Here is an 18,786-nt window from a genome sequence, read left to right on the forward strand (position 1 = left end):
TATGATCGATGCACAGTCAGAATAAGGTCTTGCCACAGCACACAGATGAGGAAACAGAGCTCAGAAGCATAAGAAATTGAACAGGGCCACATAAAAATAATTGACTGATAATTTCAGTCCCACCATACCTAAATTTAGATGGTTCCAACCCTGGCAACGTTTTGCTGCCTGTCTGGTCTGCTTAGTATAGATAATCTATTATTGCTTTATGGTTCATGAAGTATTTTCTACTCCTTAATATCAGAGTAATTCTCATCTTGTTCTCTCCAGCTTACAGTTGAGCAAAACAGAGGCTTTTAGAGGTTATGCCCTTTGGCTTACCATTTCCTCAGTCAGCTTCATTTTAGAGGTCGTTGGGTAGACTCCCAGAACTATCTGCTTAAAAAGTACAGAACTTGGTGTTTTGCAACATTTTTTACGTGATACGATGTAGTGGGTTCTAGTCCAAATATTGTGTTGTTTTACAAAAGGAATGAAGTCCCTCTCTCTGTCTCAGCATGGGCGATTAACAATTTCTTGTGGAAATAGAATAGTTGTAGATCAATAGTGGTACTCAAAAAGGACTGTCAAATGATACATCTGTCCCCAACTCCAGATTCTGACATCCGCTCCTGACCACTAAGAGAATGTTTTTTTTTTTTTTAATTTTATTTATTTATTCATGAGAGACACACACAGAGAGAGGCTGAAACATAGAGAAGCAGGCTGCATGCTGGGAGCCCAATGCAGGACTCAATCCCGGGACTCAGGGACTCCAGGATCACACCCTGAGCTGAAGGCAGACACCCAACTGCTGAGCCACCCAGGCATCCCAGAATCCCTGTTTTTGATGGCTGCTTTATTTGTATGTTTTGCAATGTCTTTCACAGACCCTTGGGTTGGTTAAGATGCTGTAATAGAAAGATACAACTCAAATTAGCTTAAACATTTAAACAGTAAGGAAAATTTTTACTTCGTATAACAAGTAAACTCTAAGGTGGCTCAGAAGCAACTCAACAAATCAGTAATTATCCTGCCCCAAAGTGGCAATAGTGCTGAGGTTAAGAAACTCTGAATTAGACCAGACAGGATTCAGCTTCTAGAGGAGGGGTTTGGGCTGGGGTCTGCCTCAATGAAGCACATGGCAGCGGGGAGGAGGTGGGGGGACACCACACACAATAGGGATTGGAGAGCCTGAAAGAAGAAAGGAGGATTGGCTTTTGGGAAGGAAATCAACAGTCTGTTATAAATCCTGATGCTGTTAATTTAGCTCTTAAGAAGCTCAAGCTGACTCTTTCACTGAGTGTACCCCACTGCTGGGAGTTAGGGGGATGGAAGAGAAACAATACTTGGCCCTTGCCCTCATCTTGTGTATAGTCCAGCTATTTAAACCAGACTTCTGTTAATTCCCTTTTCTATTACCATTTGTTGTTGTTGTTTTTTTAAATCATAGAAAATACTGAAAGGAATTAAGAAAAGCCAGAATCACCTATAACCCATCAAGATAGCCACTGCTAACACTCTTGTTTATTTTCTGCTAATCTAGGCCCTGTTTTCTAATTGTTGCATTTCATGCAAAATTTCCCCTCATTCAGTCATTCACTCATTCATTCAACAGCTGTGGAGCTGAGTGCCAATTCAGACTCTCACTGTACAGAGGAAGAATTTCATTCTAGCTCACAATGGTTGAATAGGGGAGGCTTCATGGGTCTTGAAGTCCATTAGAATGAGAAAAGAGTGTATAAGGCTGGCCCTCCAATGAGAGGACGGGAATGTTCCAGGAATAAAGGCAGAGCAGCTAGCCACCCAGGTAACAGAGAAGACTGGTGCATATTGGGAGGCTAGAGGGAAGGAGTCCATGGTAGGGAAGCAGGAGTCCTGAGGACAATATATGAGCTCCTAGATCCAGTTGTACTTGAAGCATATGGCTCCTTTAGATTGTCCAGTTATATGTACTAATAAGTTGCTTTTTTTTCTTAAGCCAGTTTCAATTAATTTTCTGTCTTTTGCAACTGAAAGTTCTAATACACTTTGCAGCCTAGAGTAATGGAAAAATATCAGACTTAGGGTCAGTAGGACTTCATTCTGCCACTAACCAGCTGTGTCCTTGGGCAGATCACATCATCTTCCAGGGCTACACTACTCTCTAAAATGAAGGAAATGATATATGCCTCTTGGGTGAATGACTGTGCTTTGTGAACTAAGGGGAAATAAAAATGTAGAGGATTCTTATGAAATTGCAGGGATAATTTTAGGAAGGAAATTCCAGAAGGGCTTAAAATGCTGCAGGTCTACAGGTAAACTTGGAAGTGCCAGGTGGTAATCTCAGTGAAGTGGAGTGGGATCAGGTACAAGAAGGATCAAGATCTCCTGGTCTACCTTTTTCCCTTTGATAAATACATGAGACAAAGGAATAGTTTTCTAAGAAAAATGACAGCACAAACCTGATGATAATCAGCAACTGACACTGGCTTCAGGATGACAGATGATGGGAGTGTGGGGACTAGAAACTAGGTCAGTGCAAGTCTCATCTGAAGCAGGCAGCCTCTCCTCAACTTTAGCTAATCTGCCTCCCAGCATATCTAGCTTTCCCACATTTTCAAGGGAACCCAGAAATCCAGACAGTCCAAACAAATGGAATTGAGATACATTGGTTTTGATTGGCCTCATCTTGAAACATCTCAATTTTCAAACGTTGGTTCATCCTATTGGTTAGTTTATTTAACATTCTGTGAGCCAAACACAACTTGTCTATCTGTGAAACTTAGCCCTGGGAATGCTAGTTTGTAATCCCTTGTGTAGATGCCAAGATGAATCTCAGTTGGAAGGATGAGAGAGGGTGGTTAGCAGGGAGCTATCTGTACAAAACTAAAGGATAGGTGGAAAGTTCATGCAGGAGGACCTCCATCTTCTCCTGAAAAGTAACTCCATAAATACTCATTCAATCCTCACATCAACCCTACAGGATAAGGCAGGTTGATTACATTATGTAGATGGGGAAACAGAATTTTAGGGAGTATCCACATTCACACACTACAAAGTAGCTCCTCAAGGCAGCTCTCCTTACCTCCTTGCTGGGGGTACCCAAGTTGGAGCTGACTGAAGTCCACTAATAAGCTCAAGACATTCCAAGGAAAATGGACCCTTTTGCTTAAAGGATGCCAACCTGGCTTTGTAACCCACTGTATCTCCAGTGCCTTCTAGATCTCTTTGCCTTAAAGTGAAAGTAAGCACAGGGCAGTGCCTCTCTGATGACGCGGCAGCCGCGAGTGCACAACATTGAGAACTCCTTCAGGGAATCTGCCTCGAGGAACATGTTTGACTGACAGTCCTGGGTCCTGCCCCTCCGGCTCCCCCAACTTCCCCCAGCTGCTCCCAGCTAACGACCAAGCATAGTGGGGGTGCTAGTGCAATTCCCCTGCTGCTGGGCCTGGGATTCCTCTTACAGCCTTACTTTGGCTTGGGAACTCCCATCAGCATGGCCAGACTTTCTTCCAGTTACACTGATGTCTAAGGCTCTTTCTGCCCCATCCTCCTTCCCTCTCACCTTTCACAGGTGTCAAGCTAGCATCACAGGTTGAAGACTCTCCTGCCTACTCAGCTCCCTTCCTTTGTATCCTTCACGAGCACAAGTAAATCCTCAGTAAATCTTGGGTGAATGCACGTTCAGATTTGTCCTGGTGTCTGCTTCTTGGCAGATCTGAACTAACACACATGACTTCCATTTTGTGGAATGAGATAGTGAAGTCTATAACCATCCAAACTTACAGTTTATCTGCTATCACAGAAATAGAGTTTCACACTGTCATGATGATGCCCAGGGGCCTTGAATCAAGAGTGATCAGGGTTTGAGCCCTGCTGACCAGCAGTCTGACCGTTAGGAAGTTTCTTAACCCACCTTGAGTCTCTACTTCCTCATCTGTTGAATTAGTGATTCTCAACCAGGAACAGTTTTGTCATCCCTGCCCTCTCCCCCGGGGGGACATTTTGCAGTGTCTGGAGACATGTTTTGGTTGTCACAACTGGAGGAACTAGAAAGAGAGGGGGTTATTGGTACTGACACCATGTGGCTAGAGGCCATGAACATTGCTGAATGTCCTACAATGCACAGAGTAGCGCCCCTGCCCCACCCACCTACCCCCATCAAAGAATGATCCAGCCCAAAATGTCCATAGTGCTGGGGTTGAAAAATCCTGGGATAAATGGAAATGTAATGGTAGCTAATTCAAAATGCTGTCATAAGGGGCCTCTGGAATTGTGTCTTCAATATCTGCCATTTCTACTTTCCCTCACCTGCCTTGCATACTCCACAGAACAGGGATCAGATTATTCTAGAGCAATGTTCTGTATTACCAATGACTAGAACATGGAAGTGCTGAATAAATTATTAGGAATTGAAATATTTATGAGTGCAAATCAACAAATGGTTACTATCACCGTCATCATCATTGACGTTGTCTTCCTAGTCCCTGGCTCAGTGCCTGAGGCATAATTGGTCCTCTATATTTGTTGAATGGATGAATGAAAAAATGAGAAATGAAGGCATATTTACTCATTAACCACTAATTTATGTACTTTGGAGAGGAGTTTTGTTCATCAAAGAAATGACTTTAAAGGATGAGACCTCAGCCAAGCCAGAGTCAGGGGGCCTGAGTCAAAGTCATGTAGAGTTTAGGACGCACATCTTGCTCGGCTTAGGCAAAAAAGGAAAACGGGCCAGGCTTTGTGCGAACTTGCTGTGAAACAAGAGCTGTTTTCAGGGCCCAGGAACACGCTCTGTCCCATGTTTAATTTCTTCCATCTGTCTGGTATCTGACCTCTGCTGCACTCGAAGGCATTGCCACACATTGTCTGTGCACGTTCCCATATAAGGTGATCTCTCTCTCTTTCTCTTCCTCTCTTCCCCTCTCCCTCTCTTTCCAGGGGTTGGCCAGCAGCACTGGCTTCCTCCGCCCTGCTCTCCCTCTCTTGGCCTTCCCTGGCAGGCTCTGCTGTGAGGATGGATGGCTGGAGAGCGGGAAGGGGCAGGGGGCTGCCAAGGAATGTGGCAGGTTTATTTTTGTTCCGGCTGCATTCTTTGCCAGGCCTGCAGGCCCCAGGCACTTGGGGATGTCACATGCTGATAAGACAGTGGGGGTGACTGAGAGCCATGGCTCAAATCTGCAACACCCCAGGTGTGAGCCATTGTCACAAAGTGGGGGGTTGGGGTGGGAAGGGCAGGACTGTGAGGTCATGGAACTCACCTTTTCCCACTGCCTGTGCTTGATTCCAGAAAGACAAGTTTGATGCTTCAGAGAAGCAATTGCAGGAATTGAGATCTGTAACCACTTAGACCCATCTCTGGGCAAAACCCAGTGATTGCAGTAGAGTGGAGTAGAGCCAGGTCAGGCTGAAATGATTAGCTGTGTGACCTTGGGCAGGTTGCCTGACCTCTCTGACTCTCAGTTTCCTTATCTGTCAAAACAGTATCAACAAATCTACTCGATACTATTCTAGTATCATAGTGAAATGTAAACTCGGTAAGGGCAGGGATTATGTTTACTGTCATTTTGCCAGTACCTAGAATAGTGCCTGGCACAAAGTCTGTGCTCAAATATGTGTTGAATGAAGTAAATGAGACAATACTTTTACATGATTAGCACCCAATATCTGAGAGCTGTTTCTACCTATTTAATAGTAGCAGATGTGTATTAGGCGCCTATTAAGTGCTAGGCCCTGTTAGGTGCTGGGGACATAGAAGTGAACAAGGCAGAAAAGATCCTTGCCCTCAGAGAGCTTATATTCTAATGGGAGAGATATACAATCAAGTAAATTAAGTTCAGAGAGTACTAAGTTCTCTGGAAGAAATATAAAAAGGGATGCAGAAGAAGTGTGTTTTTTGAATCTTTTGACTGTGACTCACAACAAGAATATATTTGTTGTGTGACCCAAAGGACATACGTGCATTTTTATCAAATTGAAATAAAACCTTCACAAAACAATCGTGCACCAACAGAATGCAACAGAAATGACACCGCTTGTTCTGGGCCTCTGTTTTACAAGGCCTGGTGGCTCTCACTTTTGCTACCCTGCTCCCATGTAAGGAAGCTCAGTTTGGATCACTGCATGAGGAGAGACCACAAGGAGAGAGTGTCCATGTGAAGGAGAAATAGCAGCCAGCACTGGAAAGGAAGGAAGCTCTCCTGGATGTTCTAACCACCAATGAACTCCCAGCTGCATTCCGCCATAAGCTGACCCCAGCACATACTACCTGGAGCAGAAGAACTGGCCAGCTGAGCCTGGCTAACCCACAGGCTTGTGAGGGGGAGGAAAAAAAAAGTGTTGTTTTTTTAAGCTAATAAATTTGGAGTGGTTTCTGACAGAAATGTTTACCTTATTCTGTATGATATTTTCTATTCCACTTCATTTCCTCCTCCTGAGTGAGGAGGCGGAGCCAGGCAGAGGATGACCTGGGTGAAGATTAGCCAGGCAGAAGAAAGAGCAATGCCAAGGTCTTGAGGCTGGGATGGGTTTGGTGTGTGTGAGCCACCGAAGGGAGGCCGTTGGTTGGGAAGGAGAGACAGAGAGAGAAGGAAAGCCTAGAATGAAATTAAGCCTCATGGCATGTGGTGCTGGGACTTGGCAAAGACAGCCTAAAAGACTTAGGATGGATGGTTGACCTCCCAAGGCCCCGACTGCCCATCTTTTATTTTTAAGTGAGGTGAGATTCACATTGTATAAAATAAACCTTCTTAGAAAAAATCGGTGACATTGAGTACATTCACAATACTGTGCAACCACCACCTCTATCTCCAGAAGATTTCCATCACTCCAGAAGGAAATCCTACAGCCATTACGTTGTTGTTCCACATTGTCTGTCCCCTCAGCTCCTGGCAATCACCAATCTGCATTTGCCTTTGTGGATTTGCCTCTCCTTGATATTTCCTATAAATTGAATTATAAGTATGTTGACTTGTGTCTGGCTTCTTTCACTTAACAAAATGTTTTCAAGGTTCATCAACGTTGTAGCATGTGTCCATACTTACTTCTTTTTATGGTTGAATAATATTGTGCTGTATATTTATACCACAACTTGTTTAGCCATTCATCTGTTTGCCCATCAGTTTGGCTCTGTGATTCCATCTATAGCATACTTATAGACTTTGATTTGACGTCATCAACCCAGAAGAGAGAGAAGTTCTTGGCAAGATGAAGGAGAAGGCCAATTTGTGTCCTGCTAATCTTGGCCTTCACTTGTCCCCTCCAGTCAACCTTTTCCTTCATGATTCGGAGCTTCCTAATGGCCCAAAATGCAGCTCCACTGCTGGTTACCCTTAAATACTCCCCCTGAATTCTATAAATACACCAACACTCAGCTGGGAAAAAAAGAACTTGAAAGGCATTTGAAATGAAAATACACTCTTTTCCCATCATAAGCCAAGTGTTTTCTCTGTTTTCCCCCTCTGTGATTCCAGGATAAGTACTTGGATTTTAAACCATTAGCCCTACCTGGATCAGAGAAGACTTTCCTTTGGCAAAGCTCTTGTAGGCAGAGAAAGCCAGGCAGCATGTTATTAACACTGGCCCTCCCACACAGAAAATCCCTTTGCCTCCTGCTTCAGTGGCCTGATTTATGGTCCTTCTTTCAGATTCTGCTGAGCCGGTTTTGAGCCAGTTTAGTAGGTTGGTGAAAGTGGCTCTGGGATCAGGCTGACCCTGTCTGAATCTTGGCTTAGCCAGCTGCTAGTTCTGTGACCTTGGGCCCTCTAGTAACTCTCCAGGCCTCGATTTCCTTAATTATAAAATAGAAAAAAAAAATACTGTCCTTGCAGACTTGTTGTGAAGATTAAATGAGATGATATGAATGTGGGCAGAGTGCTGAAATGAAATTAGGCCTAACTTCAAGGATGCCGGAGCTTTAGCTAGGGAGCCAAGGGGAGCTTGGATACATGCAGGTAGTGCAGTTGACCTCACCAGTTGACTTTTCTGCCCATCACTTGGATTGTATCATTCGATATATAATTCAACTTATAATTCATCCAGTCTCCCCCTCCGGATCCCCACTCTGCCATTTTCTTCCTGGTTCTTGTGTCCTGCACTGATGACCTCAAGGGGTTTGCTTACTTACTTTGGCACCCTATTGGGTTTAGCCAATAAGAGGCCATGTGGGAGATCAGAGGGTTGAAGGAGAGTGAGGTCAAGATTGGCTGCATCTAATGGGTCCTATTAGGCAACCTTCCCCAGAAGCTGATAGATACAGAGATGAGCCATTTTAGTCTACCACTCAGATTTGCAAGAGGAAAGGAATTATTTTATCCATCAACTGAAATCTGAGATCCCATCCTGTCATTATTGGTCATTTCCTTCTCACACACATCCTGGGGGTTGCCAAGTCCCTGGGCAATTCTGCAGGGACACAGCTTCAGAGAGTCACTTGCAATCTTCTGTCACTGGCTCATACCAGTGATTCCTTGATCACCTACCCATCATCCCAGACTGCCTGGTCCTTTCAGGTTTAATACTGCCAATGCTTCCACGTCAGGCCTGGGGCAAAGAGTTTTGGCCGCACCAGAAGCTACTGGATTCACAATGTGGCTTCCTCATCTTCTTCCCTTCTTAGGAGCTGCTCCAGAATGATCAACCTGTGATCCTTTCTTATTCTTCTTAGCATCTCTCTTCTCTCTCCTTGCTTTGGAAGGAATTCCTCTCCGCTTCCCCCTTGAGGACAACCAGTATAATCTCCCCCAACGACTTCAGACCTTTACAAAAGGCAGGAAGTACAACTTCTGATTTCAGCCTGCAGAACTCAAGGCAGCGCAGATTTTTCCAGAGGAGGAGAAACAGAAGGAGCACACACATAAATTAATATTTTAATAAATTCTGACACAAATGTGAAGTATTTAACAGAGTTCCTGACATACAGTAAGCACTCAGTAAGAGGTGACATGATTCTATTTGAGCCCAGTGAAAGTATTAGGTAACATCCTATATTACAATCCATAAACTCGTACCCAAGGACTTAATATGAATTGCATTACTATTTTGACTCCTCTACATTGTCCATTAATCTCACAAAATCCATTTAAAAACCATTTTACAAAAATGTAGTACCACACACATATTTAACAAGATCTCTGGGCAGCCTGGGTGGCTCAGCAGTTTAGCGCTGCCTTCACCCCAGGGCATGATCCTGGAGACCTGGGATCAAGTCCCACGTCTGGCTTCCTGCATGGAGCCTGCTTCTCCCTCTACCTGTGTCTCCGCCTCTCTTTCTCTCTTTTAAATAAAATTAAAAAAAAAAAAAAGGATCTCTGGAATCTCATCCAACCAGTTGAATGTTTCACATATTATTTATCTTTTTACCTTTTAGGAAAGCACGTTCTGCTACTAAACACACCCAAGATTAAATTGCCAGAGCCAAGGCAATTTAGGATATATGCAAAATTCAATTCAGGTTTCCATTTAAATTCAATTTCTTTCCTCTCCAAGTAACCTAGATGGCAATGGCATTAAGTGACAATTAACGAATAGCAGAATAACCCACTTCTGAATTTGTCCCTGCGTGTGGATCATTTTTCCCAGTTTGAAAAGAATGAGATAAAGTGGGCAGTGTGCAGAGTAGCCCCAGATGGGGTAGCATCTGGAAAACTGGCATTCTCAGAATACTCATGCAGAATCCAGAAATATCTCATGGTCAAGATGAAAGGTCTAAATTTAATACCAAAAACAGAAAATTGGCTTGGCTTCCCTGACTCTGCACAGGGAAGTTCTTGTTTGAAAGTTCTGAAACGAGAAGGGGCTGGAGGCATTATGTTCATAGCATCCTTAGATTTTTGTGGGGACCTGGGAAGTCTGCTGATATCTCAGGACCTCATTTGGCCCCACAACAGAAGCCTACACTGAATAAAGAGGATTTGTTGGGAGGAAATCAGGGAGGAGGTTTGCACTGATATGGATACTCCCCAGAATAAGTACAGGCTCATTTCTTCATCTTCTGGTTTTGCTTACCCAGCTTTTAAGATTTAAACACCTTCCCTGACTACTGTAGGAGACATCTGTTGTTCTTGTTTCCACTGCATCTCTACCTCTGGTAAGAGCTCTTCCTTTTTGGGGGTAGTTCTTCCTTTTTTGGGGGCATCTTTTCCTTTTGGGGGGCACAGCCCTCATCTGACTCACCTATCAAAGTCATAGCAATTGATTCAGGAACTGTCTGACACACTTGAAACTAGTGAGGGTCAGCCCTGAGAATTTTCTGGAACTGTTGGAGAAAAGATTCTTTTAGTGAGGTTGCTAGGCTGGAAGAATATAAACCTCTTGCTACTAATAGCCCATTCAGAGGAAAGTGGAGATAAGAGACCTAGAAATGGAGGGAGAAACAATGTCAAGATGACCTAGATCAAGCCATACCTGAAGACAGATATCCTTGGACTTCACAAATGCATGAAATAATGACACCTTCCTTATTTTAATTTTGTACTAAACTGGGTCTTGAAAAATACATTTGATCAGGAGTGATTTTTTTCTCCCCTGAAGAACCAGAGTAGAATTTCACAACTGTGGGTGGACTTGCAGCATCTACAAGGTTAAATAAGGGAGTTGTAAGGGGCAGCTTCTAGTTTCTATCACCTCCTCCACACCTGTCCCCACCTTCTTCTCCACTAGAGGCTGGTCAACATGTAAAGCACACTTTCATGTGACAGCATCTTATCAGAGGGCTTCAGGTGAGAAGCAGATTGGGTGTTTTAGTGTTTTGGTAGCAAGGGACAAGTAGGTTTCAACAACAGTTTGTTGTTATAACCAAAAACTTCTAAGGAATCTACATCTTTGGTTCTATGGTTTACAACTACAGAGCACCCAAGAGGCTAAAATTAACAAGAATTAAAAGGAAAAGACACCCAAGAATGAATGGCCACCCACCTCCCACTTACTCATGCCCCTGATGTACATACTTTGCTCATCTGATGTAGCCAACAGAAGTGCTCTGTCCATAAGACAGTGGAAGTATGTACACGGATGTTCATAGCACATCGTTCATTATAGCCAAAAAATGGAAACAATCCAAATGTCCATCAACTGATAAATGGATGAACGATGGAATATTATTGTCACAAAATGGAATGAGGTACTGATACACACTACAGCATGGATGAACCTTGAAAACATACTAAGCGAAAAGAAGCCAAACACAAAGAGCCACCATGTACTTTATGATTCCTTTTATATGAAATGTCCAGAAAAGGTATAGTCATAGAGAAGGAAAGAAGATTGTTGGTTGCCAGGGTCTGAGAGGTGGCAGTTTTTTTTTTTTTTAAATTGCAAACTAGGAAATGATGACTAAAAGGTACAGGCTTCCTTTTTGGGCTGATGAAAATGTTCTGTGATTAGATAGTGGTGATGGGTGCACAATATGCAAAAAGCCATTAAGTTGTGTACTTTATAATATTTTTAAAATTTGAGAAGAGTTGACACACATTGTTAGGTTGTTCTCAAGTGTACAACATAGTGCTTCAATTTTTCTATATGTTATGTTATATTCACCACAAGTATAGCTACCATCCATCACCATACATCACTATTACAATATCATTGACTATAAACTCTCTACCCTATGCCTTTTATTCCCATGACTTATTCGTTACTTAACGAAGCCTGGAAGTGGAAGCCTGTTTCTTCCACTCTCTTTCAACTATTTTGTAAAACTCCCTCACCCCCTCTTCTCTCTGGCAACTACCACTTGGTTCTCTGTATTTATAGGTATGATATGTTTTATTTATTCGTTTTGTTTTTTAGATTCTACATGAATGAAATACTTGTTTTTCTGAGCCTGACTTATTTCACTTAGCACTTAAACCCTCTAGGTTCATCCTCGTTGTCACAAATGGCAAGATCTCATCCTTTTTCATGGTGGTGTGATATTCTAGTGTGTGTGTATCTTCTTTATCCATTCGTTTATTGATGAACACTTGGGTTGCTTCCATATATTGGCTATTGTAAATAATGCTGCAATAAACAGCAATAAACACATATCCTTTTGGATTAGTGTAAATTAAATACTTTAAATGGGTGAATTGTATGTATTTGAATTATACCTTGATGAAGCTTTTTTTTTTTTTTTTGATAGAGTCAGGGTAGGTGTGGGAATCTTTCAGAAAGACTATCTCATATAACTGGACTTTCTTTCATCTACTAAAAATGTCAAATACAGTTCAGCCAAGAGGCATCTTTGGGGGTTTACAAGGAAGACTCAATATAGCATCTAAGAGGGAGGGCAGCCCTGGTGGCACAGCGGTTTAGCGCCGCCTGCAGCCCAGGGTGTGATCCTGGAGACCCGGGATTGAGTCCCACGTCAGGCTCCCTGCATGGAGCCTGCTTCTCCCTCTGCCTGTGTCTCTGCCTCTCTCTCTCTCTCTCTCTGTGTGTGTGTCTCTCATGAATAAATAAAATCTTAAAACAAAAAAAAAAAAACAAAGCATCTAAGAGGGAAAAAAATGTCTTCACGAGGGTGGATTGATTTGGGATGTAATCAGCCTTCAGTGTTCTGGAATTGTTGCTGAGAAGTTCTTCTCGGACCCTTCATGAATCCATTTAAGGTTTTATCTTAAGTGAATCAGGTGGTGGTAAGTTATCCTTTGGTCTGTATCTGGGCCCTATAGATAGGCAGAGGCCTAATATGATCAGGCTTCTCTATGTCTCTCCTTTTTGGTTCAAGTTGGAATATAAGCTTCTCAGTAGGGGCACCTGGGTGGCTCAGTCAGTTAAGTATCTGCCTTCGGCTCAGGTCATGATCCCAGGATCCTGGGATTGAGCCCCTGTGTTGGGTTCCCTGCTCAGTGGGGAGTCTGCTTCTCCCTTTCTCTCTGCCCCTCCTTCCAGCTTGTGCTCACTTTCTCTCTCAAATAAATAAAACCTTTAAAAAAAAAAGTGCTTCTCAATACAGGGATCCCAAGAAGCATGCTGACTGACCTCAAATTCTTCCCTGTGTTCCAGAGCAACCGCATTAAGCATAAAGTCCATTTGAGTGTAAAGAGTGGATTCTATTGCTTACTCCAATTTACACATGATTACATTCTCATAACTGAAAATTATAGTGTTTCTGTAATAGCTGTAACAGGCAGAGGAGGAACTAAAAACTACCCGATAAACCACACTTATCTTTCGATAGCCTACATCTGTAGACTCTGCAGAAGGAGCATATCTAACCGTCTTGTTTTTCAAAAAGTAGAAGAAAAAAGGTAAAATGTGCTTAGCTCTTCCAATGTCAGGCACTTATACCCTAATCACTTTACCTATATTGATTCTCTTAATCCTCACATCAACATTTTGAGGAAAGTATTATTATAGATATACTTTTTAAAAAGATTTTATTTATTTATTTGACAGAGCGTAAGTAGGCAGAGCAGCAGGCAGAGGGAGAGGGAGAAGCAGGCTCCCCACTGAGCAGAGAGCCCCACGAAGGGATTGATCCATCCCAGGACCCTGGGATCATGACCTGAGCTGAAGGCAGATGCTTAACTAACTGGGCCACTCAGAGGCCTCTATAGCCACACTTTATAGTTGAGAACAGGAAAGCTCAGAGAATGGCAAACTGAAATGGCAGACCCAGTTTCAAATCCAGGTGGCCCAGAGAATCTCCTAATACACCCACCAGGATCAATTAATTATGCAATCACTTGTACAGATCTTTTGTTTCTCCCAAAGTTATTTAAATTATTTACCTTTTCAAAGTTTTTAAGTGTTGCCGCCTTCAACTCATCATGAGCATCTGTGGGCTGGGATGGGTCTTCTGTTTCCTCCAAGAGCCCCCCAGGATGCCTCTGCTTAATGGTTCAATAGTCAGAAGGCAGCCAGCAATGGATTAATCTTGTGATGTTCTGTTCCCTCTGCCCATTTGGCTAATTTTTACTGATCCCTCTGCCCTTTGGCTAATTTTTTTTACTGATCCTTAAACATCACTTTGATGGAAACTTTCCTGATAGTACAGTCCCTTCAGTCTCAAATAAACTCGGGATACTTCATCTGGGCTCCCCCATCACTGGGCCTTTTTATGATAGTTGTATTGGAGTTGCCTTTCAATCGTCTCTTTATCAGCACTGGACTCTGTTCCTTAAGAACAGGAGCCCAGTAATTCCTGGCTTCATTTGCATCCCCAGCAGCCAGTACAGGGCAAGGCAAACAGGAGATGCCTAAAACGGAATTTGCTTTTGTTTGTTTGTTTTGTTTTATTTTGCTCTAAGACTGATGCTAAATCTGTAGTTGGTTTCTTCCAAGATGTTTGAACAGGCAACTAAGTTTCCAGGGCAAGAGGAATTTCATTTTTTTCCTTTCGGATTTTCCTTGCCAGCTGACATTTAAGTACAGCGGCCTCCAGCCCTCGCTGAGGCTCGGGACCCGCGAACGCACTGTGCACGTGAGCCGGGAACTGCCGCCGGGGAGCTCGGTCCCGGCGCGCGCGCCCGAGGGCCTCGCGGAAATGCCCCGGCCCACCCGCCGGAAGTGACGTAATTCCACGGCCTAGCAACCGTTGCCAAGGAGCATGTCCCTAGGAACCCAGTAGAGCCTGGATGCCTCCTGCGGGGGGGAAAAGTGGTTTCTTGAGGAGAATTTGAGGTAACCTCGCCAACACGCGTTCGGAAACTCCCCCCCGAGACCCCCCAAAAGAACGAACTCCCTCCTCGTCCCCTTCTCTGCAGCTCCTCGCCAGGGGAGGGTCGCAGCAGTTAAGCCCCCGCCACCCGGGGCGATGCCCGCCAGGCCGCTCCCCCGAGGGTTGAGCGGTCGGGGAACCCACGTCACCCCCACCCGCGAGGTACATGGGTCGGATGTGGGGTCCCCTGTCCTATGTCCCGAGCCCCTGGACGTGGGGGGTGGGAGGGGACACTATTTTGGGGAATCCTAAGAGGCTGCTGGTCCCTGCTTGTGCAGGCCTGGGACCAGGGCAGCGTCGTTCCCGTCCCGAGTTGTGCCAGATAAACGCACGTCCTGGTTTTAATTCTTCCCCCCCACCCCCTTGGGCTCTCAGGTGGGTAAGTGCTCGGGAATTAGGGTGGCGACTTTCCGCTGGCAGAGGGAGAGTAATTGCTTTTGCTAATTTTAGAGCGCAGAGCCCACTGGGCATAGACAACCTACCTGTACATCTTTGTCCTTAGCGGGTGACCATCCAAAAGCTTGTGGCACCTAGGGGGAACCCAGCTCTTTTCTTTTCCTCTCCTGGTAACGTTTTACTCGTGCATCCAAGTGTTTGGGGTTTTTTTGAAAAGGGAAAAAAATTATATATGTGTATTATGTTATGTATTATATATATAATTTTTAAGTCATTAAAATTAAATATATATGTATGTGAAGGTTACGATGAGCACTTTTACTTAAAATACTTTTAATGATGAAAAACTTGCATTTCCGAATGTGGATTTTTATTTACGTGAAAGTTTTCCTCTTATAGATGAAAGGAAACCTCTAAATTTTCAGCCACATTGGTTATCCTTTCTACTGTCTTCTGACTTAATTTTTTTTAAAATAATAATCATTTACTCATAAGTTTATCATAATTATGGAGAAATGATATTTTTAATTTCATGTTTTCCAAATATCCAGCTCCACCCATCCAATTAAAAAAATCTATTTCAGAGCAAAGTGCATGCAATCTCAACTAATGTCTGATAAAATAGCATCTGTTCATTTCTTAAAAACTATTAGGAGGCACCAAAGTAATTTTTTCTTTTTTTAGCAGTTCATTTTTTAAATTCCTTTTTTTAATATTGCTGGTTTAAAAAAATTGCCTGCCTGCAAAATTTCTACCACTTCTTCCCATACTAAACAATTGATACCTTCATGCAGGAAACACCAGGAACCTTGGTAAAGCTGCTTCAGTAGTTAAATAATCAGATGTTTAATTTTTAAAAAGGTTATGATCACATCACCAACCTACTTAGGCTTATCTTTCTTTTTATGGCTTTGGGCCTGTGAATACATTTCTCTAGTCTATGGAAGAAATCACTGTTTTGATGCAGTGGGTATTCACAGATGGAATTAGGCACAGATATGTCCTCACGGAATTTACATTTTGGTAGAGAAGAGGAAATGTAGGTTAAGTCCCAGGTAGAAAACAGAAAAGTAACTCTAGGAGAGCAGTGCAGAAAGTGTGGTTAACGTGGAGGGCGGGCAATATTCTAGTGCAGAATGTGGGAGATAGCTTGAGAATGGCTTCCCAGAGGAAGGTGCATTTGGAGGGCAGATCCTGAAAGACCGTTACGGTTTGCACCTGTGGAAATCAGGTGAGGAACAGTCTTTCAGGCAAGAAAACAGCATTAACTGATGACAGGTGGAAAAACTAGGGAGCAGTAACTTTCAGTCCTGCAAAATTTAAAAGAGTAAAAGGTTAACAATTTTGAAATAAAAGCGGGAAAGCTAAATTGAGTTAGATCTGAAAGCAATCAAAATCCAAGAAGGTTGGACTTTGTTTTGTGAGCAATGAGAATCATACAAATGATTTGGAATAGGAGAGGCAGAGGCCAGAAAACTTGAGGCTGTTACCATATTGAAGGCACAAGGAGACATAGGTCTGAATTACTCAAGGATGGCAAAGTTGATGCCTACGTAACATCAATGGGTGAAGAATGCTTGGTGGAGGAAACCAGAACCAAACCAAAGAATGCATGCCCAGGCTAAAGCCTACAGCCTCTGCTCAGCTTTATTTGGGTGTGGCTGTACACAAATGTGTATCCAGGTTTGCCAGATCTGATTTTGAAGAGAAAGTGGATATCTGGATTTTTTTTTAAAATTTTATTTATTTATTCACGAGAGACAAGCAGAGAGTGGCAGAGACACAGGCAGAGGGAGAAGCAGGCTCCATGCAGGAAGCTCGATGCGGGACTCTGTCCCGGGACTGCAGGATCACGCTCTGAGCCAAAGGCAGGTGCTAAACTGCTGAGCCACCTGAGCTCCTGGGTATCTGGATTTTAATGTAAAAAAAAACCTCTCAATTTTTAAACATGGGCTGCTAATTCTAAAAAAATTCGAAGCATGTCTGTAGCCTAATTCATATGATTGCTATCTTACCAGATGTATATAAAAAACATTTGGTATTCAATATTAGTAGTATATACTGTAACATTCATAGTGAAGTCTTCATATTCTGATTTCTTTCGACAAAAATGATACTTTTCACAGCATTTTGTGTGCCATGGAGAATTGTACTTTTCATTCCTACTTTCTATAAACTTAATACTAATTTTTTCCAGAATGTTTGTTTTCAGTATTGAGGAATTTTATCTCTATTTTTAGTTATAAGACCTAATTATGAGTGATCAAATCAAATTCATTGTGGACAATCTCAATAAAGAGCCATTTAGGAAGAACTATAATTTAATCACATTTGATTCCCTGGAGCCAATGCAACTATTGCAAGTTCTCAATGATGTTCTGGCTGAGATTGACCCAAAGGTAAGAGTTTTCTCTTTCTTGTGACAAAGGTAGCAGGAAAGCTAGTTTCTGGCTCTAAATATCTATGAGTCTTGGGCCTTATTTTCCATGCTTGTAAAATAATAATAATGACCTTTAAGGTTTCTCTGCTAGCTTAAAAATTAAATTATCTACTTGTACGTTATTTAGAAATTATTCCTCTACTCCAAACATAAATTGATTTGGTCCTGGAATCAAAATGCTTTTACAAAAGGTTTTATTGTATTGCAAGTTAGGTCATGTCTTTTATACGCTGGTCTTTTCCACTGGATGCTTTTTAAGCTTGACATTCTTAATACAAATCCTGATCTGACTTGTATGTACCCTCACGTGGAATCTGGGGCCTCCATACTTAATCTGTTTTATGAAGAGACCATTGTGCCTATTTTGCTCTAGTAGAACAATTTTGTCAGTTTAAATATTGTTCTTTGTTAGATATACAATAACATATTTTTTCAATTTATCTCTTAGCAAGTTGTTGATATCAGAGAGGAGATGCCAGAGCAAACAGCCAAAAGGATGTTGAGCCTTCTTGGTATCCTTAAATATAAACCTCCAGGAAATGCCACAGACATGTAAGAGTCTGATCACATGTTGCACTTTTTTTTTTTTTTTTTTTTTTTTTTTTTAGGATTTATTTATTTATTTGAGAGAGTGAGAGAGCACAAGCAGGGAGAGAGGGAGAGGGAGAAGCAGGCTCCCCTCTGAGCAGGGAGCCTGACACAGGGCTCAATCCCAGGACCCTGAGACCATCATGACCTGAGTCAAAGGCAGAAGCTTAACTGACTGATACCCCCATGTGTTGCTTTCTTAAAGCAATGCTTGAATATCCAGACTTTCTTGGGCTACAGTTAGTCTTCCTAGACAATACCTGGTCTTCCTGTCAATGGCTTTAGAACATCACTGAATTTCAAAATAATCTTGAACTTTTAATATTATTTTGTCATGTAGAAGTCTTAGGTGAATCAGTTTTTCCCCCTAAACAAAAAAGTCACACAAATCCCACTATTTTATTTTATCATTTATCAATTATCTGTCATCCTTTTTTTTTTTTTTTAAAGATTTCATTCATTTATTCGTGAGAGACACACACACCCAGAAAGGCAGGCAGAGACACAGGCAGAGGGAGAAGCAGGCTCCATGCAGGGAGCCGGATGTGGGACTCGATCCGGAGTCTCCAGTATCACACCCAGGGCTGAAGGTGGCGCTAAACCGCTGAGCCACCCGGCTGCCCAATTATCTGCCATCCTAAATAAAACAGTAACTTAAACATGCCCAGCCAATGAAGTTATTAAGGCCGACTGTACCAATTAATGGTTCCAATACAACCTCCCCCCCATATAGTACAGTTATATATTGTGGGCCTAATTT

General features: G+C 42.6%; 1 protein-coding gene and 1 long non-coding RNA gene across 16 annotated transcripts in view; one reads left to right on the forward strand and one right to left on the reverse strand.

Moving 5' to 3' along the window:
* Positions 1–676: 676 nt before the first annotated feature.
* Positions 677–14,523, reverse strand: LOC140619284 (uncharacterized). The gene is made up of 3 exons (XR_012019194.1): positions 13,674–14,523; positions 3,878–4,010; positions 677–890 (listed from the first exon to the last, which is right to left on the reverse strand). It is a non-coding gene; the product is annotated as an uncharacterized lncRNA (long non-coding RNA).
* IFT81 (intraflagellar transport 81) overlaps positions 14,406–18,786 on the forward strand; it is a 106,928-nt gene continuing 102,547 nt past the window's right edge. For 13 of the 15 annotated variants that reach the window (XR_012019192.1, XR_012019190.1, XR_012019191.1 and 10 more), the window contains exons 1-3: positions 14,406–14,565; positions 17,239–17,397; positions 17,887–17,990. Coding sequence is in view for 11 of the 15 variants with exons in the window: in XM_072802470.1 (XP_072658571.1) it covers positions 17,254–17,397; positions 17,887–17,990 (248 nt within the window). In the remaining 4 variants the exon portion in view is untranslated. Of the gene's footprint in view, positions 14,566–14,640; positions 14,765–14,839; positions 14,978–17,238; positions 17,398–17,886; positions 17,991–18,786 lie in introns of those variants that run through there. The other 2 variants (XM_072802472.1, XM_072802471.1) reach the window with 2 other exon arrangements.

This window comes from Canis lupus, chromosome 27, assembly GCF_048164855.1.
Source record: "Canis lupus baileyi chromosome 27, mCanLup2.hap1, whole genome shotgun sequence".
In the NCBI taxonomy this organism is placed as follows: domain Eukaryota; kingdom Metazoa; phylum Chordata; class Mammalia; order Carnivora; family Canidae; genus Canis; species Canis lupus.